This window comes from Lepisosteus oculatus, chromosome 8 (assembly GCF_040954835.1).
Source record: "Lepisosteus oculatus isolate fLepOcu1 chromosome 8, fLepOcu1.hap2, whole genome shotgun sequence".
NCBI classification, from domain to species: domain Eukaryota; kingdom Metazoa; phylum Chordata; class Actinopteri; order Semionotiformes; family Lepisosteidae; genus Lepisosteus; species Lepisosteus oculatus.
Window position 1 is genome coordinate 20,599,310 of NC_090703.1, and position 25,367 is coordinate 20,624,676.

General features: G+C 41.7%; 2 protein-coding genes across 5 annotated transcripts in view; one reads left to right on the forward strand and one right to left on the reverse strand.

The window, feature by feature from the left end:
* Nucleotides 1-13,359, forward strand: part of LOC102685807 (BRD4-interacting chromatin-remodeling complex-associated protein) — a 33,812-nt gene extending 20,453 nt beyond the window's left edge. The window contains exons 11-15 of the mRNA XM_015350951.2: nucleotides 687-745; nucleotides 2,855-3,003; nucleotides 4,879-4,973; nucleotides 6,266-6,368; nucleotides 8,343-13,359. Of these exons, the coding sequence (XP_015206437.2) occupies nucleotides 687-745; nucleotides 2,855-3,003; nucleotides 4,879-4,973; nucleotides 6,266-6,368; nucleotides 8,343-9,052 (1,116 nt within the window). The 3' untranslated portion in view covers nucleotides 9,053-13,359. The remainder of the gene's footprint in view (nucleotides 1-686; nucleotides 746-2,854; nucleotides 3,004-4,878; nucleotides 4,974-6,265; nucleotides 6,369-8,342) is intronic.
* Nucleotides 13,360-14,301: 942 nt separating this feature from the next.
* exd2 (exonuclease 3'-5' domain containing 2) lies at nucleotides 14,302-25,142 on the reverse strand. 4 transcript variants are annotated; one of them, XM_015350990.2, is made up of 10 exons: nucleotides 24,892-25,142; nucleotides 23,758-23,787; nucleotides 23,006-23,470; nucleotides 22,237-22,493; nucleotides 21,934-22,060; nucleotides 21,213-21,529; nucleotides 20,376-20,482; nucleotides 19,092-19,227; nucleotides 18,230-18,589; nucleotides 14,302-17,715 (listed from the first exon to the last, which is right to left on the reverse strand). In XM_015350990.2, the coding sequence occupies exons 3-10, from the start codon at nucleotides 23,372-23,374 to the stop codon at nucleotides 17,499-17,501; spliced, it is 1,890 nt and encodes a 629-aa protein (XP_015206476.2). In that variant the 5' UTR covers nucleotides 23,375-23,470; nucleotides 23,758-23,787; nucleotides 24,892-25,142; the 3' UTR covers nucleotides 14,302-17,498. The 4 variants fall into 4 exon arrangements, with proteins under 4 accessions (XP_015206476.2, XP_006632622.2, XP_015206474.2 ...); XM_006632559.3 differs by having other exon boundaries at nucleotides 23,054-23,787; XM_015350988.2 differs by having other exon boundaries at nucleotides 23,006-23,787.
* Between the last annotated feature and the right edge of the window lie 225 nt (nucleotides 25,143-25,367).

A 25,367-nucleotide genomic window follows, 5' to 3' on the forward strand; every position in this document is an offset into this window, starting at 1 on the left:
ATTTCTTATATATTTCATAATTAAAAATTTGTGCATCTTTGTATACACAGGGTTTACAAATCTCTTATTCTGTGAATAACCTAGACTGATACAATGTAATGTTGTGAAACTTCGTAATTTGTATTTCAGTTTTCTTGCATTCCCTTGATTGATATTCTTAATAAATCACAAATTGAAAAAAATAACTATATTAATGTTTTGCACATGGTATTATCATATAAGCACCCCACTGTAGAAAGATTGGTTGTCTCTAGCAGCCATTAGCTTAGGTGAAATATTGCAGAACTAATTGAAAATATGCAGACCCTGCATGCAAATCTCACGAGAGTTGATAGAATATTAGCTAGCAAATTGAACAAATCATCCCTCCTTTACCCAGGTAAAGGTTGAAAAGAGAGCTTATTTGTAACACCCCAAACAGACAAGGGCATTGTAGATAGATTGACCAGTTTAAGATTAAACTGTTTAAGACATATTTGTAACGCAATCTAAAGTATTTGGTAAAACAACGTGTTGAGAAACTATTGGTCATGGATTGGTCTGCACACATTGGACAACCTTTAAAGAAATGGGGTATCCCATTTTCATTGGGATTGTGCAGAGATAGGATCTGTGCATCATGATAAGATGTGTAGATGCTTAAATATGAGCTGTTAAATTTTAACCTGTCCTTGTCTTTCTGTCAGCCACCAGTCCAGACAGGGAGCGTGGAGAGACCAGTGAATACTCTGCTCAGGAGACAAAGGTCAGAGTCCAAGGAGATCAGATTGGGGGGACTGACAAGGGTGTTTGAGAATTTTTGTCTAAACATCTAGGGTGATTCCTGGTAACATCATCAACTCTGTTACTCTTTAACTGCCTGTAATTAAACATACAGTTCTACACAAATCATGAAGTTATCATAGATAGGGAACAAGTAATTACATATCTAAAATTCCCATTATTTACCCTTTTGTTTTGTTTTATCCCAAAACACAATCAGGATTTCTATGTTCTGTTCTTCTTAGCTTATTTACTTGCAAGAACACAATAACCATATAACTGTATTATTGTGAACCATACTGTATATGTATTAACTGAATGGAGTCTCTAAATAGACAGGCTGCTGTCAGTAACTGAAGGTGAAAGAAAGTGTTTTGCTGAAATCCTGAGTGATAAAATGTCCATACACAGATATAAAAAAGTTGAATTTTTGATCACCATAGAAGAACCCCTAACCGGTAGCCGGAAAAGAATAATGGCATATTTGGGTTATTCTAATATATTTCTCTAGCACTTTTTAAAAAAATATATAAAGCTAAGATAAGATAAAAATAAAATATTTGGGCATCTGAGAGGGTGATGTTATTCTGTAACATACTACTTCATGTTTAGTTTTACTGAAACCCTGATACTCTAGATACAGTGGTGTGAAAAAGTGTTTGCCCCCTTCCTGATTTCTTATTTTTTTGCTTGTTTGTCACACTGAAATGTTTCAGATCATCAAACAAATTGAAATATTAGACAAAGATAACACAAGTAAACACAAAATGCAGTTTTTAAATGAAGGTTTTTATTATTAAGGGGGAAAAAAATCCAAACCTACATGGCCCTGTGTGAAAAAGTGATTGCCCCCTAAACCTAATAACTGGTTGGGCCACCCTTAGCAGCAACAACTGCAATCAAGCATTTGCAATAACTAGCAATGAGTCTTTTACAGCGCTGTGGAGGAATTTTGGCCCACTCATCTTTGCAGAATTGTTGGAATTCAGCCACATTGGAGGGTTTTCGAGCCTTAACCACTTTTTTAAGGTAATGCCACCACATCTCAATTGGATTCAGGTCAGGACTTTGACTAGGCCACTCCAAAGTTGAACTTTTTGGAAGGTGTGTGTCACATTACATCTGGCGTAAAACTAACGCAGCATTTCAGAAAAGGAACATCATACTAACAGTAAAATATGGTGGTGGTAGTGTGATGGTCTGGGGCTGTTTTGCTGCATCAGGACCTGGAAGACTTGCTGTGGTAAATGTAACCATGAATTCTGCTGTCTACCAAAAAATCCTGAAGGAGAATGTCCGACCATCTGTTCCTGACCTCAAGCTGAAGCCCACTTGGGTTATGCAGCAGGACGATGATCCAAAACACAACAGCAAGTCTGAATGGCATAAGAAAAACAAAATGAAGACTTTGGAGTGGCCTAGTCAAAGTCCTGACCTGAATCCAATTGAGATGTGGTGGCATTACCTTAAAAAAGTGGATAGGGCTCGAAAACCCTCCAATGTGGCTGAATTCCAACAATTCTGCAAAGATGAGTGGGCCAAAATTCCTCCACAGTGCTGTAAAAGACTCATTGCTAGTTATTGCAAATGCTTGATTGCAGTTGTTGCTGCTAAGGGTGGCCCAACCAGTTATTAGGTTTAGGGGGCAATCACTTTTTCACATAGGGCCATGTAGGTTTGGACTTTTTTTCCCTTAATAATAAAAACCTTCATTTAAAAACTGCATTTTGTGTTAACTTGTGTTATCTTAGTCTAATATTTCAATTTGTTTGATGATCTGAAACATTTCAGTGTGACAAACATGCAAAAAAATAAGAAATCAGGAAGGGAACAAACACTTTTTCACACCATTGTATAAGGCCACAAAGTGGCATTCCAGTTGAAATGTAGCAGTTTGAGCAAAAGTTGAATGTTTGCAACCAGGTAAATAATCACTACCAAAAAGAAATTTAGTAAAAAGTATTTTTTCTGCGACACTTTTGAAAATACGACTGAGAGCAGGCATAGGTCAAATGTACTGTGGTCTGCAGACAAAGTTGTTAGATTGGAGCTGGGTGCTTTCACTAGGCCCTGTCGTGTGTCTGTACCCCAGGTTCCAGCAGCAGATCTGCTCGGATCACAGTTCTGTGATGGACCCCGATGTCAGCACTCCCTTTGTCTCCCTGGAGGACAGCCTGAGCCGCTTGCTCCCCTATCACACCTGCGTGGGGGTGCTGCCTAGCACCGAGGACTTTTATAGAGGTGAGTCAGGGCTCGTATGGGCCTGTCATTGTTTTCCAGTGTGGAATCAGCTGTCGGTAGTCAAAAGACAGCGTTCCAGGAAATCTGTGTCGACTAGGGGCATCCTTTTGCATATCTAATAACCTCACTCTGAGGACCTGACTGAAGATGGATACCAACTTGCTATGACAACCAAGGACACTGACTTTTCTATTAATGAACCAAACTCATCTTTTGCTGAATAAGGTAGCTTTTAAAAAACGTTTCACATTTTGAGTCACCTGTAACAATGTTAAAACATAGCAAAATAATGCAGTGGATCCAAGCCTTTTTTTAAAGTAGGCACTACCTTTAGTTCTGGATTTCACTCATGGATGCTTTGTTGACACCCAAAACTGTTTTCAAACTCATTTTAATGTACGCACAAGTATGCTTGTATGTAGGAGTAAAAACTGAAATGTTTATTTATGATAGCCATTTTTAGTTTCTCCGGGTGGGTGAGCCAAACTGTGTGCTACTTTCTTACACAGATTGAAAATTATACTTTTTTTCACTAAGTGAAGGTCAGAAGTACGATTTAAATTGCTTTACTCTTTTTCATTTTACTATGAAATATCATATGAAACCTCATTTTGCTTTCATCTTTTTCCATATGACTTTTCCTCTCAGGCTTTGTATTCACAAGTAGCAGATAGATTAATAGAACTGCGTTGTTGTAGAAACTGCTTTGTGCAGCTTATCATTGACCGCAAGTGGTCCATGGACCACAGATTGGGAAATACTGACGTGGTGGACCAGCTGTTTAAAGGCTTATTTGTAGCTTATCTTACAACAGTGCCTACAAGGAACAGGCAAAGTACAATTCTGTTGTTCAGCACAATTCTGTTCTTAAACTCTCAAATTAAATGACCTCTAAAGGAACAGAAAGCATGAATTTGTGTGTCCTACGGGCATCATTTTGTAGAAACTAAAATAGTTCATTGCAGAGAAGCTGTGGGCATATAATTCTTCATTTTCATTGAACATAAAATGTATGATTATCATTTAAAATAACTGGGACAGTTTTGCAGCAGAAAAAAATATGTTAAGACTTAAGGATCAGCCACATATATCTTATGTGGTAGTTTGACCTAGCGAGATTGATGCAAACCTTCTAGATTAATATTTATACTAAGGTTACAGAAAAAAGCATGGGTAATGCTTATCTATGAATCTGCTCATTGTCTTATGAGCATTGTCTGTGTGATTTAAGGGTGGGATCACACAGGACTGACTTTGGAAAAATCATGCCCTGAGTGATTTTGGGATGAGCTACAGTATGTGCAGGGTCCCTTTTTCCTGAGGATCTGAGATCTGGTAATCCAGAGCTTCTGGAGTGGCCCAGTCAGTGCACAGCTGACTGAGGTCTTCTGAGGGCAGAAGTCGACCAGGGCTCCTTTGGGTTTCCGTGCCACAGAATCACGATACCGGCGATGTGTTAAGAGTGGCTCAAAGAGGGCAGATCACAAGACTGCCAATACTTACTCATTCTCTACATGTGCAGGTGTGTGATTTGTTGTTGAGAAATGAAAAACACAATTGTCTACTCCATATTGGGTGGGTATGACAAAAAATGGAAATATGGTCTATCCATAAATTCTGGAAAAAAATCTTGTTCAACCTTAATATCTTCTAAACATAATGATATATTTTAACCAACCCTTTCCTTTGATATACAGTATAAACCATGTAATCAGAGTTCTTGATTAAAGAATTTAGTCCAAATTTGCTGTGATGAGATTTTTTTCATTTAACACTTGGCCATGGTGTGCCCCCCCTAGCCACATTGCTCTGGGTGGTGGACCATGTGGCCCTGAGATCCCAGCCCTTGACCAGCGATCTCTCTTCTGTGTGCAGTGGACGAGCAGTTTGAAGTGGTGTCCAGTCTGCTGTTGAAACGCACTCAGGACATGCTCAACAAGTACCGCCAGCTGCTGCTTCAGGAGGCACAGGTAAGACAGCATCTGGAACATCTGGTGTTCATTCTCTGTTGGCTGATGCCTGCATCTAAGGTGACTTACATACATTAAGATCTACCTAATTCTACACAGCAGCCCATCGTTGTTCTGAGTGTAGGTCAGAGAGGCACCAGAATGACTTTGCAATATCTGACAGAGGAGAAAGAGGTAAGTAGGAGTAGCTGACTCAGTGCTGAGTCAGTATTTAAAAGAAAACATGAGAAAGGCTAGAAATGAGAGCTGATCTGAGGATCTCACCTAGCTGTTTCTTCAAGGAATCCAGGACATTGGCTTAAACAACAAGGCTGGGTAGCAGGTGATGCCTGAACAGCTGAGGCTTCAGGTGGCTGCTGTTGGCGGTTGAAAATGGTAAAGTCCTGTATGTTTATCTCTAGCAAAAGCACAAAATCATGAAGTGGAGTTGAGCAGGGACTGGTAGCAAGTGAAATGTTTGAATTATAGAAAGAGCATTTAAAATGGCAGGATGAATGCAGAGCAGAAAAATCCCAGTCACGTCTTCAGTCTCCTTTCAAACTCTCTCTATATTCTTTCACCTCTTTTGTACATATGGACATGTAATCTTCATAATGGATTGGAGCTGTTGAGGCTGTTTTACCATTTGCCTGTCTGTCATTTAGAAAAGCATCTTTTCAAATGCTTTCTTGTTCTAACTCCCTGGAACACGCTACTGCTGCTTTAAGTTGAATGCAAGTTGATTTTGATCGAAAGTCAATGACTGAAAAAGAAAAAAGAGCACAGCCACCTGATGCTTGCCCTGCTGCTCTTGTAATTTAAATGTGCTACATCTGCTATTTGAACTCTGACAGGAAACAGTTCTACACTATGAAGACCTGACACAAGTAGCCTTCTGACCAAAACATCCTGAATGATCAAAATAGTATAATGTACTGTCTGTTTTGACTGGTTCTTTTATTTTTTGGGGTCTCTTTGCAATGTCTGTAAGCCAATGTGTGCTCACTACACTGTCTTCTGTCTGCTCGGGCTATGTGTAGTCACTACACTGTGCTCTGTCTGCTCTGACTCTGTCTGCTTGGGCTCTGTGCACTCACTACACTGTGCTCTGTCTCCTCGGGGTCTGTGCACACACTGCTCTGTGCTCTGCCTGCCCGGACTCTGTGCACTCACTGCACTTTGCTCTGCCTGCCCTGACTCTGTGCACTCACTGCACTGTGTTCTGTCTTCTTAGACTCTGTGCACTCACTGCACTGTGTTCTGTCTGCCCGGACTCTGTGCACTCACTGCACTGTGTTCTGTCTGCCTTTCAGCAGGTGAGTCCATCGGCAGAGATGGTGATGCTGGAGCGCCTCTTCCTGCAAGATGAGAGGGCAGCACTGAGTGAGGAAAAGAGGATAGCCAAACTGGACCCAGGTGAGACCTGATTCGCTCTCTAATATTTTTGTGTGTAGGGGGGCAGCAATCAACACAGATTTTTTTAAAATACCATTCATGTTTGTCGTAGTATTATTAGACTGGCTCTTTTTTGTTCCTCTCAGAAAATAGGAATTTATTCAGGGACAAGACATTATGCCCGTCTCTTTGGAAACTCATGCTACAGTATACTTGGTGGGAAGAATATTATGAGATTTATTGTATCCTGTGCCTGAGTGACTCTTGACTATAAATAAACCTCTTGAAACCTCTGAAAGTCTGTGATGTCAGACAGATATGGGAGCTGGAGTTAGCTCCGCTGTTCAACAGAAGACTCAGTTTCTTCTTAATTATCAAAATAATCTGCAGCACTGTGGTTAATTGATCAATCAAGGATCAATGCAGTGCTAAACTAATAGGAAGGTTCAAAATCCTGTAATGGCCTGGAATGCTAAGGTTGAGGCAGAAAGACAGTCCAACTGTTAATGCATAATCTTTAATTGGTAGTTATGGGATGAAGATGTGCTGTCAATCTAAACACTCTGTCTCAGGGCTTGATGTTGTGTTATGCTACTGATCAAATAAATGTGAAAAACTGTCCCTTCACAGTGTAATACAGAAGAAATTAGGGGACACATTTTTATGTACCAACTGGATTGAATCCCAAAGTTCTGCTCTCTTCGATTCTGAGAATCACCACAATGTGCCCAAAGAGCTGTTCAATGTGCTGGATATGTCTCACAAGATGAACAAAAAGCATGCAGCTGGTATATTTCAATTTGTGACCCCTGAGTTTGTTGGTTTTCATTTCAGTGCTGAGTGAATCTCAGGCTCCAACTGTGGCCTTTAATCAATTTGCTTGCTTAGACTTTTATGTAACTTGGTTCTGCACACAGCCTTGAGTTTCAAAGTTCCTGTCTTCAAGGGTACTGTTTCCACCTTAGCATACAGAGCTTCTCCTCTACTTTCTTGCCCTTACTTATGACTAAACAGCTCTTATTGGTGACCAATTCATGATGGTCAGAGACAGGTGAAAATGACACTGTATCCGGCACCATCAATGAGTGTTTCTTACCTTCTGTAGAGGTTCAGTTGGTTAAATTTCAGGGAATACCAGAATAAGGGGAATTCTGAAACTCAGAAATTGGTAGGTTGATATTAATTGCATATTCTGTTTGACCTTTAAAGAAATTAACACAAATTTTAAAATATGCCCCAGAAAAGAAACTGAAATCAATTCACTTGGGATGAAAAACTCAGTTGGAACAAAAAAAAGAGACCGTGTTTCTTCAGGGATGGGATGATGATGAATTTATGCCTCAAGAGGGCTTTCTTCGTTAGAGAGTGATTTTACCTTTTTTTAAAAGGATGTGGCTTAGATTTATGACTATGATTATGAAAAAAAGTTGATTTTGACTTACCATTAGGTTTAACTGGCCACTAGTTAAATTTGCTGTCATAGTAGGCATATCTTTAGAAGCTTTATAAGCTCAGCTTCTCCGGTGGTAAAGGTGTTTATTCAGAGTTCCGGTTGAGTCCTGTAACTTTGACTTTGCCAGTAGAGGAGCCTGGGCTGTGCCACACGTCACCTGTGACTGGCGTTTCCCAGAAGGCCATGCAGACGTGTATTAGCGCCACAAGGAATTGTGTTGGCCAGGGCTTCTTGAAGTGTTGAGTGTTTATCAGTGAGAGCTGCATATGTCCCCCATTCACCAGGTGTTTAATCTGGTGTTGTGAATTATGAATGAAAATAGCAAATAGCTCAAAGTGCACATGTAAATGAAAGGAAGGCAAAACAATTTTGTACATGCCTGTTTCATTTTACAGCACGTTGTTTACACAGCCAGCATCCCAGCTGGAAGCTCAAAAATGCAAATTAGGTTTGCAAAAGTTGTTGCTAGTTTATCCTGGGATTGTTTATATTTTAAAACTTCTTTAACTTTTGTCTCTGCTGACCTGTTCTTGGTTCCACAGAATCCTTCATTGCCTCCCTGTACAAACCTGGGGTCCAGTCCAGGTCTCCAGCGGCCCAGTCTCCTCCCTTGAAGGGGAGCAGCTCGTCTCCACCGTGGGCGATGCTTTCCAATCGCCCCCCCGGCCTCAAGACCTACCGATCCAGTAGCCGAGGAGGCCTCAAACTGACCATTAAGCACGAGGCCGGCTCCAGGAAGGTGGTTCACAACTCTGCCTGTGAGTCCAGGGGTGAGGCTGTTTCCTGTGCCTCTGCTGTCCCTGCTGGGAAAAACCAGGAATGCGGGGAGCTTACCAATGGGAACTCATCCCGGGGCCTGGATTTTAGGGAATCCCCGCAGGGCGTGACCGAGTCCCCTTCGGGTGTCTCCAAACAAGAGCCTCAAACGTTCAGCGGCGGGTTCGCTGGGACACAGGCAGCCGAGAACCCGGGTGGCCCAGAGGAGTCGCCCCTCACCGACACCGAGCCGTGTCCACCGGCTGCCAAACGCGCGCGGCCCGGTCCCGCGGAGGAGCCCAGCACCTCGCCAGAGGACAGCGCGCTCAGCGAGCACCTCCAGAGCGCCATCGACAGCATCCTGGAGCTGCAGAGGCTGCAGGGACCCCTGGCCTCCGGGCCCCGCTGCCCAACCTCCCCCCAGGACAAGCAGGAAGCACGGGCGTCCTCCGCCCTGGAGGAGGCAGTCAACAGCATCCTGGATGAACAGGTGTAGCGTTTGTGCGTGAATGTGAGAGTACGGGCAGTGGGGGAGGGGGAGCGGGGGCAATTAGACAACGAATGAGTGAAAAGGAGATACTTGACAGCACCGAGTTAGCGATCTTGAAAGAAAACCTTTTCTATTTTGTTGGAAAAAAGCTTCTTGGACCTATAAATTATTCAAATATAAGAAGATATGTTTGAATTTCAGTGACGGTCAATCTTGTCCTATGCTTCAAGTAAATTATGTTCACAGGTTATTGCAGGTTGCCATGGTTGTTAATGTATATTGATGTCTGAAACATTCATTCTTTTCATATTTGGAAGGAGACCTTTTTTAAGTCCCAAATGAATAGACAAATTGCAAAAAAGCAAATTTGCAAGAGGGGCGTCCTGCCATTAAATTAAGCACTGAATGATCCACTGTTCCAGGAACGTTTACTGCAGAATTTATTTAAAAGCTTTATTATGCTGTAATTACTGTAAAATATCACTCAAACAGCTTAGCTTCCCAATCAGTATGTTTTAATTTGACAGTTGAAAACTTGTCTTTTTTGGGAATTGAATGCAGAGACAGAAGTTTGGTGGCAGACGTTTTGAATCCCTATTTTAACAATTTCTACATGGCAACCACTTGCTTTTCAAAATTTTTAATGTTTTAAAATTATTTTTTATAAATGTTTTACCATCTCTTAATGTTGTTTGGAATTAAATATCAACACAGCTCTTTCACTTATAGAACTTTTATATGTTCTCCTGAAAATAAATGCCAAAAAAGCACTTAATACACTACAAAAAAGTGGGACTATCCATGTAGCTAAGAGATTAATGCTTTCAGTATGGAATTCCCTCATTTGACTTTTCATCAGACGGCTCGGAGTGTAGGTCCAATTCACTACAGGAATATTGCCATCATAGTGCATTGAATCTCACCACTCGGAGTCTGTTTGCACTTTGGAATATGAGATGATGAAGTAACTAAAAAAAACTTTAACTGGGTCAAAAACCTGAGTCTACACTTACCTTTTGAACTCTAATTGATGTTAAATGTAAAGACGTCTAAATTATGTGAAAGTATTTTACTTCTAAGACAATACGGTTTTGGATCACAAGGGAAGTCCATACTGTAATGCAAAATTTAAATTAAATTGAAGCAAATGATCAAAATTCCTTCCAGTGTTTGTAACTTGGTTCTTAGAGCAGCAGGTAGAGCACTTCACAACCATTTTCCTATGTGGAAAAAGGCCTGTTGTGACTTCTGTGACTTGGAATGACACTGATAGTTTGTCCTATTAATATGGGAGAAATCAACAGAGTGTGCATGAGAAAATGACCATATTTTATTATGCATCTGCTAAGAAACTGAAAGTTTCTTTACCATTCTGCTCCCAGTGTCAAATTGCTGATGCCACTGATGTTTGAATGCATTTATTTTGAATTTATCAGGCTTTTTTCATTTACTCTAAATGACAAAATGAAAATGTTTTGAAGTGCAGCTTTTCTTTCTTATAGTTTTACTAAAACACTCTGCCTCTTTGAAGTCAGAGAAATGGTGGGGAATGTTTTGTGTTGATTTCATTTACAGTCAAGACTGTTCTAATGCATTTGTGTTGTGTAGCAGGAATGTGGGGTGAATGTGCTAGTTTGTGGTGAATTGAGATCTGATGTCTGCTTATCTACTTTGATATATTTTTTTCCAGCTGCCAATCAGGGAGGAATATGAAATGGACCACCCCTTTTTCCAAAAGTCACAGAGAGAAATGGAAATGAAGGAAATACACCAGTCTAGTTTTGTTATAATGTAAAAGAATGTAATCTGCTTACATTAGGGGACAGTTTCAGTGACAACATCTCAAAAAATGTTTTAAATGGAAACCTACAAAAGGTGTCTCTGTGGTCTGTTTCTGAAGATACATTGGGAGCAGAGCTTCTTCCTATCTGCGGAGGAATTAATTAGGAAATATTTAAGAGTTTCATCCTTTCAGTAATGGTTGGGAACAGTCACTGTGGTGAAGGTGTAACAGTAGTGTAATGGCTGTTCTGTTGGTCTTTCCATTGTAGACTTGAGCTCTGGAAGCAGTGAGATTGGAACTTCTGAATCAAACTGAAGAGCAGTGACTTGATTTTGCATACTGTAGGTGTGTGTGTTCCTGGGTGTTGAATGTGTGAATATTCAGCGGAGTGAAATGGATTTGGACCATTTTATTTCTGAGAAAACATATCAGCAGTGAGTAGATGTATACGATTTGTTTCAGTGCTGTGGAAATTAGGAAATTATGTTTGTTAATTTGGCAGTTTAACTAGCTGTTAAGAGTCCAAAACAACAGACTCAAGTATAATTAATATATGAGGAACAGTCTTAACATTGAGGCATTTGAACATTTAACAAAAGGTGTGCTTTAATTTAAGTGTTCTGCTTAATGCTAGTGGTTAAGCTGTTAATGACAAGAAAAGCTTTTGTCTCAGTTCTAGATTCCCATAACAGCTGTTTAACATTCATTACATTTACAGCTACTGTATTAAACGACACCAGCAAATAAGAAATCACAATTCTTATTTTTTAGCACGGAGGAATTTTTAGAAAATTGTGAAAATTGTGAAATTGTAAAAAAAAAAGATACGCAAAATGTAGTCACTTTTGGAATTTTAAAAAGGTAGAGGCTATCAATTACAGGTGTTATTTTCTGTTAAGGAGATGTTGAATTCAGTATGATAAAATTAGCAATAACAAACTACAGAAAGTATTCCAACACATGTTAAAGGCACTAGGATATTCCAAATGGGTGGAAAGGTGTTTATAGGAAACAGGAGACAAAAGATTGTACAAATATTGTCTGGCTGGATAAAGGTATATTCATATCTTTTCAAGAAGTGATGTAGTTTAGGGTTGGAGGTTAGTTTGTGACAATAAGGATAATGCGCTCATTAAAGTTTTGTCCACCTTTGTATAACGGGGATGATATGGTTGGCTGTGTTGTTTCTGAAAAGGAGAAAGATATGTGTTTGGCATTTTACAGCCTGCTGCACAGAATTCAAGCGCACTTTCCATGAGAATCACAGGCCAGTTGGTCAGTGCTGCTTGTGAAAGTTAAAACTTTCAAGGTGAATGCTAAAGTGTAATTGTATTTATTTCCTCCAGAAAAAATCAGAAGTGAATTGTGTTTTTTGAAGTGACAAGTCAACACAAAAACACTTAACGCTTTTGTCTGATAAAAACCTCTGTGCCAAAATCTCAAAACTGTTTTGTGGTGGTGCAGGAGAGTAACCCACTCGAGACTTTCTTGTGAGGACTCCAGGTGTTCAAATATATTTTGGGTTGCAAAGAAAACAAGTCCTAGTGCACCTTCCAAGATTCAAATTCAATTTACACCCCTGAATTCGAGTTTGTGCTAAACAGTTTCAACAAAAGTTGAAATACAAGCAGGCCCTCTTAGTGTTAAACACTAAGTTAACAGGGCTGTATGTTAATTTATCCACTCAGTGGACAGATTTTTACTTTCTAGGGATGTGTGTCCAATGTCCACCTTAGCTCCAAGTATAAAACAGATATAATAAGAATTATTTTAATTGGTTGTCAAAAGAAGCAGTTTTCTGGTTCCAGTGATGTGTATGACATGATCCTGGAGGTCTGGTTTATAACTACAGGCCCACTTATGCCAAAGGCAGCTTTTGTTACTCACAGATCATCTCTGAAGAGACACGGTGAAATACCTGAATGGGCTTCCCTGCAGCTAAGTTCACCCTGAAAGCTGACTGACATCACAGCAGCTCTATGGATTGTGCTTGTCATTGTAGATAATAATGTAAGATGTATTGCAATTCAAAAGGCATTCAACCAAAAATGTCTAATTAGTTGTTGGTCATGTTTCAATTACTCATTCTTTAATGTTCTGTGTATCATCTGATCATCATGAGGTTAGGCTGCTTTTATGTTCTGCAAATCTTCTGATCGATAAGGACATAGATGGGGGGATTGTTTAGGAGAGTTCCAACCAGAAACCAATGATGGGTTCAGCCTTTTGTGATCCTGGATTGCACTAATGTAAAATAGGGAACTGTTTTAAACATAAGTATATCATCAGAAAAAAATGTCAGAATACCATGGCTTGTCCTGCTTTTACTGTGTGTGTCACAGTTATTTCAGACATAACTTTTATTTTGCATCCCCAAATTGGGAATGCATTTGCAAAAGAGACCCATTTTTCATGCGTGTTTCGTAAGTGGTATTTTGCCGGGATGAAAACGGCAGTGCCAGTGTTGAGAGCAGTGCTGTACTGTTGTGACCCACACAGACTGTGTGCTGAGTTTTGGGGTGTCTGGGAGATAGGGTGGGGGTTGGTGGGGGGGGTGGGGTGGGTTTCCTGCATGTTGAGCCATTTGCTTTGTGTTTTTATTTATTCATTTATTTTACTGTGAAAAAGAAAACATTACCTGGGAGCACAGCTCAGACACTGCGTTTTCATCTCAAAAATGTTTTGAGACTGACTGATTGTTCTGTTGCCAAAATCCTGGGGCCTTAATCACCAGAACCAGATTGTAACCATTGTTCTGGCATCAACCCAACTAAAGACTCTCCTTTGGCTATAGACACGGAAGTGTTTAATTTAAAAAAAAAATGTAAAAGAGAAAAAAAAAATCTTTTGTACACATTTTTTAACAGACTATTTATTAAATTGTGATTTTCTAAAAAAAAAAAAAAAGTCAAAGATGTTTAATGTTGCTGCTTATTTTTCTCCTTTTGAAAGCAACCTTTGTAGTTTTTTTCTCCAGGTGTTTAAAGTGAGGCAAGGACAAGAAGAGTGATGGGACAGTAGCTCTTCCTACACAAGAGAGTGACCCTGTTCATATTAACAGATAAAGAGGTTTACCTGAGTGCTCCAACTCTGGATAAATGCATCTCTATAATGACTCAAATAGAAAACCAAATAGAAGCCTGCAATTATAAACAATGCAGCTGTTAAGATCTGTTAAGTCTTAAGATGAAACGGCTACCGATTTCAACTGCAGTCCTTGAGGGCCAGGACTCTCCTGTAGCGTCATTCTTCAGAACACAGCCTTTAAGCACTGTACTGTAAGTGATCTATCTAATCTGGCAGAAGAAATACCATGTCTGTTGTGCTGCAAAATATGTTCATGACAGGATGGAGAGTTAAGACACCAAAGATGTTCCTTGAAGTAACCCACAAGTAGAGGCTTTTGGAAATCCTTTTAAACCCCCCTACCTCCAAGCACCCTTTACACATCACACTAATTAACACAGGTACGTCTTGGGTAGCAGTAATCACTTTATTGGCCATATACAATTTATTGCATTAGGAATTTGTCCTTTTGCATACCCCAACTTGCTCTCCATGAGACACGGAGAGAGAAAAGCTTGGGGTCAGAGCGCAGGGTCAGCAATTCATACGGCACCCCTGGAGCAGTTGGGGTTAAGGGCCTTGCTCAGGAGCCCAATGGAGTAGGTTTCCTCTGCTGGCCGTGGGATACAAACCAGCAACCTTCCAGCCACAGTCACAGATCCACTGCACTGCCCCATGCAATTTCATTATATGAATTGGTAATACAATTTTTGCAAAGAACTAGAAACTCAAAAACTACTCCAAAACACTGGCAGTACATATATGGGTCAAAATGTTTTGTTCAGTGTGCTACAATTAAATCAAAACTATTTCATGGTGTAAAGTTGTTAAAACCAGAGGTGAAATCCTGATGTACACAATCAAATCCGATGTGTTGTCCCAATCAGTCTTGTCTACAACCGTGATTTTCAGATGTTGCAAATGAATGTTTACTGAAATATAAAAGAACAAATGCAAATTAGAAAAATATTTTGGGCGCTAGTACTGTAGTCAATTCCAGAAGCGTAAAAAAGAAGAAGCTTCGGCTTCAGTAAAAAAAAAAAATCTGAAGTACATAGCATACAACTGAGAACATAACTAATGCCTGCATATTTTTACAATAATTCTGCCAAGTTCTTATTTGCCTAACCCAAACCAAAGCAATCATGATTGACAAGTAATGCACGGAACACTTCAAACTGGCAAACAAGTACGCGATGGAAAGATAAGTCAAACTCCACAACATCCAGACAGGCTTGACATTACTGCAAACCCTACAAGGGATTAACAGCTTTCATTCATCATTTGAATGGTAATGGGTTGAGCTGACTTACATTCATGAGGTAAAAGTCAATAAAGTGGTCTTTTCAGCCTACACTTAAAATGTATGTGCTGATAAGGGAGTCACCATTTTAACAGGAAACCACATCAAGCCCATTGCTGGATCTCTGTTAGTAAGCTCAACAGCCTGTTGTAATACACAAGTCTATTACTGGTACAGCTTACAACGCATGAGGGCGTTAGGGATTCTGAGGAGCATGGGATGCAAAACTTCAGCCCTATAACCCTTAGAAAAAAACCCTACTAACCTCTTATAGTAAAGGAAGGTATTAAATAAGTATAAAACACTAAAGATGACTGTACAGGCTCACTACCTCTTATGCATGCTTGACATTTTTTAGTGAATAAAGAATTCCCCCCCCCGACCCAGTATTTTATTTTCTGGACTACAAAGCTGGATGCAGCTGCATAAATTGCAAGTCGACTGTATATAAACTTTGGGAACTGTAACAATTCAGCAATAAGGGAAGCTTAAAATCAGCATCACACAGTAGTAGTTTCTGGCATTAGAATAACCTAGTCTCAAGAACTACTTTTTTTGTTTATAGATACTCATTTATAGATTTAGAAGGACAGCATTTATTTCATAAATTTGAACAGTAACAATTTAGCTGTATTAACACCAGATGCATCTATACATTTTCATTGGCTAATGAGCCGGTCATTCTTGACCACATCATTGTCTTGCTTCCTACATAATCATTGCAGAGGCTTTACTAGGCTGCCATGGTTAAGGACAGACCCAGATAGAAAATTAATCCGGACCACAGAAACTTCTGTCAAGCTATGAAGGCCCAATTAAAAGAAAGCTATGGCACACTTATCAATGACCAAGCTGTAGCCCACGGCTGGAAAGAAGTCGTGATGCAGGCAAGTATCTGACCAAACACTTGCAATAACTAAAGAAAAGCAGCTGCACACAATAAAAAAAAATATATACCTTTAATATTTTATTTATAATGGATTTAAGGTTGTTTAAGGAAACCCTGCAGCTTTCCATTACATCTTGATAAAGAAAGTGAAAAGCAACAAGTTTCTTAGTAAAAGGTTAGGGATGTTTAGTCATCGTAGCAGCTTGTGTAGTCTTTCAGGTTACATAGTGTCATAAGGCAGTTTATAATGGAGATCAAGTCACTCAAGTTACAAAAACATAAAAGAAAGTTGGCACTGCTTTATGGGTCTAGTTTTAAAAAATAAGCTATTGGCAGCTGTGAGCTTTAAAATCTTTTCAGAGTTTACAAACTGACAGCTGCAAGTCCTGTTTTCGTAAAAGCAGTTCCGGTAGATGCTAGAGACAACTGTGAATTCTCATTTCAAGGTCAAACTAGCTTAGATGTTCATAGGCTGTTTTGCAGTAACCTTTTCAAATCTTTGGAATCGACAGCAGTCTATAGCAACTACCAGAGCTTTCACTGGGCAACATCCAACCTTCTATTCAACTAACAGAGTGCTTAACATGGCTACCTTTTCAGAATATACAGATATCAAATGGAAAGAAGATTTCAGGTTCTTGAGGGAAAAAGTTGCAGAACTATTGCATTCAGCAGCAAAGAGGGGACTGAGATGTGGGGCAATTCACTAGAAGTGCCACAAAATAGAAAAAGCTGAAAGAAACAACTAAAGCTGAACTATTGACCGTTACAGCTCTAGACATCGTAAGGTCTTAGAATTCTGGTATGAGGAGACCATGCGATACCACCTTATTCTAGCTAGAACTGGTGCTAAAATAACACCTGCACCTGTACTCTGATGGCTACAAACCCACAGGAATTTGCATTACTCATTTATGCATGTAAAATTTAAAAAAGATTAAGTGCAGGTTTGAGCGTCAAGGAATACAAATCCTAAAATTCAGGGTTTTTCTTTAGCTACTGAATTTATCCTGCATTTAAATATTTAAAAAGAAAGGACCAGCAAAGTGCCAAAATTAAGAAAACTGAATTTGTCTAGTCATTGACATAAAAAGTGACCTGCATTCACAAAATGGTGTTGTTCAGCTTTGCGAAGTCTTAAATCTTAACTTCAGTTTATGGATCTTATGACTATTCTACAATGGCACATCAAAATCAGGGTTTACTGCTCCTGTACCTTTCGAGAGGGAAGAGACCAGTGAAAAGTGGTTGCAATGAGAACCCAGATCCACCCCAGGGTCAATACAAGCCCCAAGAAGGCTAAGCAATCTCATCCAGTCCTGTCACAAACCCCCAGGACCACCCTCCACGGCAGGTCCAATACTGCAAACTGGGTTTTAAGCTTCACAATGGAGTTCAGTGTTGAGGTTCGTCAGCTGAGCTGGATTACAAGGTTCTCTCCATACTTGCGCAACAGCTTGGTGTGGTTATGCTCAACGGACCACAGAGGAGGGAGGTAGCGTGGCTGCATAGAAGAGAGGAAGTGCTGCCGCCAGCATTTCTCCAGCTCCATCAGCCCTCGGAGCCCTCTGTGGGCATAGGCTTGGACCACCTTCAGGCCATGTGGGATATAGCTCTCATTGAAGATCCTGCACAGAACAAGCACAAAGTCAGGGGACTACCACACCAAGGAATATCCACTGCCAATTTAAAACCAACAGCCTCTCTTAAAAACACAGGAGGTTTTTCACTGGGTACTTTTGCCAACAATTGCCTTCCATTCTCTACTCATCCTCTTGATTCTGCAGCAGCCCAGTTGCACACACATGCTCGCTTGTAGCCCTCCATTTCACAGAGGCACAACTCCAGTCTTTGAAGGCGAAAAGCCAGCAGGTTCATCCACAGCAGAAGACCTTTGAGAAGCGTTTCTTAATTGGACCAGTTTAATTGGGTCAATTGGGTTAACAAACCAAGGTTGAACACAAACCCAGAGACACTGGGGCCCTCTAGGACAGGATTTGTGCACCACTGGGCAGATCTTCATGCCCAATACTTAGGGAGAACTTCTAAAGACATTTAATTGCCAGAAACTACTGCTGTATTGTTGTGCATTTGATAAAAAATGCAAAAGAACTTTGACTGATTAATGTAACGCTCCATTACCTAGTTTCCAGGCTGGCGGCCTGCTTCAGCATGTCAGGCGTCACCTCCGTCGTGTTGAAGAAGGCCTTGATGACCGCCAGCAGCTCCTCCTGCCGGCTGTGGGGCAGGCTGTCGGCAGCGTTGAGCAGCGCTCGTGCCGCCGAGCGGACGTGCCGGCGGTCCGAGTCCTCCAGCAGCCGCACGCCCTCCTCACAGCCCAGGGGGGCGCCGTAATCCTCCGCCAGCTTCTGCTTCAGCTGGTTGTCATGGTAGTTGGAGGCCGCGTGGCAGGCAGTGCACAGCAGCAGGACATCGTGTGAGTTGTGGTCCTTCATCTCCGTGGGGAAGTGCCGGCGGTATTCGTGCGGGACTACATTTTTCCTGAGAGGTCAGAAATCGGCTCGATCACTCAGAAAATGAACAATAAATTACCCGACGAGAGCTCTCTAAAAACTAACAGAGTTGACTCCACATTACTGCCCTCAAAAGTTAAAACATGGAAAATCTGTCTAGGAAAGTAAATGTTGTGTAGGGGTTCCCAACTTAAGTGCATTAAAAAAAAAAAACATGCAGGAGTGCTAAAGAGGCAACTTTTTTGCTCAGGTAAGTATTCATGTAAAAATGACTGGAAGGAAAACAGACCTTGTTTCTGGGACCTAGAAGTTTACTGGTTAATAAGCAACCTAAACTGAATGAATATTTCATCTTGTTGAAAATGGGAAATTATCAAGTATAATTCACAAGGTTTATCTATTGATAATTCAAATATTAAAACCACTGTTTTGATGCAAATTGAGAAATTCAGACAAAGAACATAACATCCAAGTTAAACTGAATTAAAAAAAAATTAACTTAGGAGCAGAGTCTTCACCACCTTACACACCTGATGTAGGAATCTGTCTTTCCACAAACCACACACAGATTTTCTTTTGCAGTGAGGTAATAGTCCTGCTGCGATTCAGGGCGTCCCGAGGGCTCAAACTTCAGTCTCACAATGAATGGCTCCTCACTCATTAGCTCTAAGACAAAAAAACAACTCTTGATTACCTCAACCTTGTTTTCAGGGTTCATTTTTTTAAAAACTAATCAGGTCTATCCATTTTCTGTGTTCCATCACATGTTCTTCTTGTCATTGGAACAATCAGAAACCTACTGGAGGTACTAAAACCTGGAGTTTAGTAATGAAATTTGGGGGAGAAAGACATCAAACACGGGTTGATATTCCCTCCCACTGTAAGAAGACTTCTTCAGATACACCCTGCCACAATAAGGTCCCCCTGGAGCCCAAAAGGCATTGCAAACATCCAGGGTCACATACTAGTCCTTTTCATATACTATACTTGCTTGTCCATCTATACAATACACAAATTTAAGCGTTAGGAAATTGAGAGAGCAGACTGAATCCAGGACAGGACTACATGGGACACTTGTGGCATGACTTTGAGATTGACTGAAGTGGCACCACAGTGGGGCTGCCTTGCAGTGCTGGGGCTCTGGGTTCAAATCCGGGCCTGGGGTGCCATCATCATGGATTTTACATGTTCTCCCCACGTTCGTATGGGTTTCCCCTGGGTGTTTAAGTTTCTTCACATAGTCCAAAGACAAGATAGGTTAAATGGCTTCTTGGAAAAACAACCCTCATCCAGGGTGTACCCTGCCTCATGCTCATTGTTTACTGGGATAGGCTGTGGTTCCAACGGTGTTCTTGAATTTGAAGAGGTGATTAGAAAAGGGCTGCTGAATTCAAAGGAATTTAGAGAGAATGTATCGTAGCTCATTTGAGCCTGCGAGGGCAATGATCATCTGGAGCTTGAAAGGAGTTCTCAGAAGACCCAGCAGGTTAGATAGATAGATAATACTTTATTAATCCTGTAGGTTGACCCTACTGCCTTGCTTCAGTCCACACCAGGCACCCAACAACCTTGTCTTCCTAGTCAGACTGGTGTGCCCCTTGTATCTAGCCAAGAAGATTCATGTCCAAGAATGCTGTAAACCTTAAGAACAAAGGAAATGCACCCCTCTCTCTTAAATCTACAGTGCAAAGTGATAAACTGGTTTACTTTAGGAAGGCAACTTATTTTCAGTGCTGTAATCCATTTTTAGTTATAAGCAAAGTACACTGAATTGCTTTAAATCAAGATGCACAATATGATTAAAAGAGGACTACCTCCAATCCCCTTGTCGAGGTACCACTTGGCCTTCTTTTTGTCACAGGTACAGAGGGGTTGTCCATCCGGAGCGTGAAGGAAACAGTTATCATATAGTGGAGATTTCCTAAAAACAATCATCACATAAAACAAGTGTGAATAGGAAGGCTTAGAGTTTCATTAATCGGATACGTCATTACACTTTTTCTTAAGGCCACCACACTCACTTTAAAGATACCACCTCCTGTTTATTCAGATGTCTTAGGAGCGGCTCAGCAGACATCTTTCCGATGTCGCTCACTGCTGCTGGACAAATGCCTTTTGAATGAAGGGGAGTCTCCATGGGGCATTTCTCCAGCAGCTGTAAGTAAAGTTATCTAGCTGACAGCCTCAAGCCAATGAGCCCTACAGGACTATGGGCACCAGGGTCTCAAAAGGGAAACATGGCTCTTTTTTTTGCATTATCTGCAATTTACCAAATTGAGAACAATTAAGTTCTTGCACAAAAGCATGGTAATTGAGTTGTCAAAAATCAACCATAAACATCTTCCAGAATAATGACAAAGCACAGTTTACTGTAATTCTTTTAATAGTAAAATAGGTGTCAGACCCCAGTCCTCTCACTGCACTCAAATACACTCAAGAGTTAAAGCACTTGGACTACACCTCGCTCTTCCTCATAGTAATGTTTTAGTTTGCCATGCCAACCAGGTACAAAGATTATTTACGGTGAAAAACCAAGACACTTAAAACACAAAACCTTCTCCTCAAATCTATGATGTTCTTCTTTCCCTAGTCTTTAAAAGTGTAAAACATTTGGTGACGAGGCAGTGAAGCAGGTAAACGTTCAATCCTACCTGGCGGAGTAGCCCACCCCCAGCGGCTTGCGTCTGTTCTTGCGGGGGTCCGGCACCTGCTGGTCGCCGGAGCTCTGACTGTCCAGCGTAGCCCTCTTGCTCCTGCGCCTGCGCTCCCCAGGGCCCTCTGGGCCCTTCTCATCTCCCTCGCCGCCTCTCCCTCGGAACGGCACGTCCACCAGGCCCTGGCACCTGGACACCAGCTGCTTGAAGCCTCTCTCTGGCATTGTGCCGTTTTGTGTCTCTGGGGAATTTAGCCCCAGCAGGTGGAAGAACAAAGCAACTGATACCTGGGCATCCCTGCCAGCATATGTCACCTAGAACACAAGCGCAAGGGATAATCATTAACTCCTGGTTAAAAAGAGCGGGAGGCAAATCCCATCTGGATCTTTTTTTTTTATTTAATGCAGTATAGAAACACTATTCATCAATTTCATCAAATGCAATAGGGATGTGGGAAAGCTGAAGCCTATCCCAACAAGCAACAGGCGTAAGACTAGTGTATCACACAGCAGACTGGCACAAAATACACCAGTGTCCATTTTCTTAGGAGCTAATTAACCTGCTAGTAGGTACTTTAACTGGTGAAGGAAAGCAAAGCACTCAGGATGAAATCCATAGAAACACGGGAGAAGAACATACAAACTCCATGCAGACAGCACCCCAGGAATTGAAACTAGGGCCTCAACACTGTCCTAAGAAAAAAAAAATAGTTCACTACCTGCTCCTGGGAGAGTTGCTCAGCTTCCCAGTCGCTACATCTCAGCTTCAGGGACTTATCCAGAGAGAAATTCAGAATATCTTGAGCTAAAGACTTCAGGCTCAAGCCATTATAGACTGTAACCTGTCTGTACAGCACATGTGAAGAAAAAGAATCAGGTCAGAATGCCAGGAACTAGCCACAATTTTAGAAGTCAAAAAAAGGAACGTGCATTCACATTCCTGATGTGGCATGTGGAGGAGCGTGGCTTTCCAGTCCACACCTCCACAGTGAGCTGCGCGATTATACTCAAGTGATAATGACCTTTGCCTCATGGCCAGGTAGCGCAGATCCACCGTGCAGTTCACCGCCACCCCATAATCCCTTGCCAGCTTCCCTGCGTCTTCGTAGCAGCCCACACCAACTTTCAAGGTGGTCGGGTCCTGCAAGACGTCCAGTAGTGTGCGGGGAACAGGTGGGGTGCTGCTGCGGAACTTGGGGAGCCTGATGAGAACGCAGAGGCCACTGTAAGTGGCCATTTGTAGCAAGGAGACTGGGGCCGCTTTCCCCTTCACCGACACCTTGGAGAGGCAGAACACAGCACATCGGGGGTAAAAAAAACAGGGGAAGGGTCAGAAGGCTTTTACACCACTAAAATAAACATGTCCTTGCCAAGCCAAAGCGCCACATTACACACACACAAAGTGCCAAAGAGCACAAACAGGCCAGATTATGGTTGGCAGGAGCACTGGCTAACAAAAGTGCATTAAAATAACCATGCATTGTGGAAATGCATTTTCAGATAAGCTCACTGTACATGCAAGAGCACTGTGTGGAGTTTAGTTTTGAAAGGACTTTAACATTTTGCCTACAATGGATATGCTCCACTGAGGGACTTTTACACCTACAGTGCAACAGGACAGCTCTACGTCCAGACCACCTTCTGAAAAAGAACCAAGGAACAACCCTGTAAGATGCCCATTAACCAATCAAGTGCACAACAGCTGTTCCCCGGTGCTGGAATGTGAAGACGTGCCACCCCCCGCCAGCCACCACGCTCACGCATTCCGCAAGCCTGCGAAGCAACACGCACGTCGGCCTCTGGCTTCATTTCGCCCTGCTGCTGATGCTGCTCGGTTACCCATTCGCAGTCGAGGCCCAGCACGGGGTAGACCGACAGGTCTCTCTGCACAGCTGGCCAGACCATCTCCCACTCCTCGCACGAGGTCACCAGTGTCGGCTCCACCCCCAGCACCTGCTCGGGCAGGGGCAAGAGGGGCAATTCGGAGGCCTGGGGTTCCACCAAGCTATCCTGCTCGCTCAGCTCCGGCTGCCCCTGGTCTAGCTGTTGGGGGCTTGATCTTCTTCTGCGGGTCCTCACCACCTTCCAGATCACCAAGCCCCCCAAGGCAGCGCTCACCATGGTGGCCACAGCTATAGTCAGGGCGTTTTGCCTGGACATTTTTCTTCTTGGGGTGGGCCTTTTTAAATAAAAAGTATATCCACACACTCAAGGCTTCCAAGTCCAGTGAGAAAGCACAGAACAAGAGGAACAGATCTAAAAAAAAAAAAAGAGAGGTCTAAAGCATAAGCAAGCCTTGTGTCTTGATGCGATCCCTTGGCTTGTAGGCAAAAACAATAAAGACTCCGTTATACAAGCCCAAGGACAAGAGAGTTGGGATTCCAAGGCAGTAAGCGAAGCGGATTCACACTCGGGAAATGAAAGAAAACGTCGTCAATCCGGGCGAAAGGGAAACTGCCCCAGAAAGCCCAAACCCTCAGTGCCGCCGAAGCCAAATTCCAAATCCCACATCAGGCACAAGACCATCTTTAAATGAAATCAACCTCCATTCTGAAGCAAGTGATCTCTTCTCCCTGGAAAAAAAAAAAAAAAAGAGATTCAATCTTGTGTTGAGGAAATAAAACTGACGCGAAAGTTACAGAAGCCACAAGGCACAAAGAAATGAACTGCAATGACAGATTTTACTATTCCATGCATTTCCAAACACTGCAAGTTGTCAAAAGACAATGAAAGAGACCAGCTCTTCAAAAACAAGACAACATTCAAACCTACTTCACCACTTTAAAAAGAACCATCATTAATCGTAAAAATGTTAACATTAAGGGTTACGTTTAACTCTGATGTATGTCAAGCAGCAGCCCTCAGTCGCTTATTTCCAGAAAACGGTACATGGAGATTTGATGTAACCGCTTCACTAAGAAGTTATACTATTGTTGAATTAAACTATTGAGCTTTGAAAGGGAAAAAAAAAAACAGAATGGCAAGACACTACACTGGTATACAGTTTATAAGTTGCATTTTTCTTTTTTTGGTAAACACCAAAAGAAAAAGGTACGCAAAGAATTAAGCTATTACCCGAAATTCCAAAAAGTAACGTTTATCACCGTTTGCTCAAGTGCCAAGCTTTCACGCGTTTGGAGCAAACGAGTTAACGCAAATGCAACTCCACGCAGCGCAGGTATTACAGCAGGCTTGTGCGGCCACTTCAAATCACACCTACAGTGACTGCCGTCGGAACACAGCCAAGACGCTTATTTTGAGGAGGGCACATCCACGGATTAAACAAGAATATGATTTGGTGCCATGTGCATTAACAAAGACAGCTAGTTGTTCGATGAAAAATAACCCTCGGCATCAAACTCAAGCGTGTGTAAAAAGCGTGAAAATAACAGCATTAAAAAGCGTACACAGATTCATGCGAACTAAACTCTAATAGCACGTTACTGTCCTAACAAACAAAAAAATCCCTAAACGACCAGACTTTTGGACTGTCACTTTCCACAACACCGACTTCGTAGTTTTACAAACATAAACGACGAAATAAGAACCAGACAACTATTCAAAACGACAAGCCGCCTATTATGTAATTCACTTGATATTAGCTTTGACGGGGAAGAATTTAATTTCTGTTCACTGCCTTTCTCAGCTCTCCAGTCTCCACGCGTTTCTCGTCGTACCTGCAAACACAGCAGCAACAACAACACCAGCCGACTCTTCCGGCTTCCCCTCCGTTGCCAAGCCGGTTTAAAGGAAGCTCCGGCCGGCACGCACCGCGGATAGCGCCCCCACGCACAGCCTTCCACGTGGGTCCACCAGCCCTGCTCCTGCACCGCTGGGTCTCCAGGCGAAACAGGCAACAGCTGCGGGAAAGGAGGACAGACTCTCGGGGAATAAAAAAGACTCTTTCAAACCGCGCAAGTGCTTGTGGGTGTTCACACAGCTATTTAAACAACGTTAAATGCTTAATGCCTTCTTGTCAGACGCTCATTAAGAAGACGAAACGTCTACTCATTACTACTCAGACTATCTCAGAGGAGGTAGTGGATTATTCTTTTTAGGCGATGCATTATGACATAAATTAACAAATAACCAATTAATCTGGTTCCGATAAAGAACCATAAAACACCCAATCTCCCCCAGTTTAAAATACACA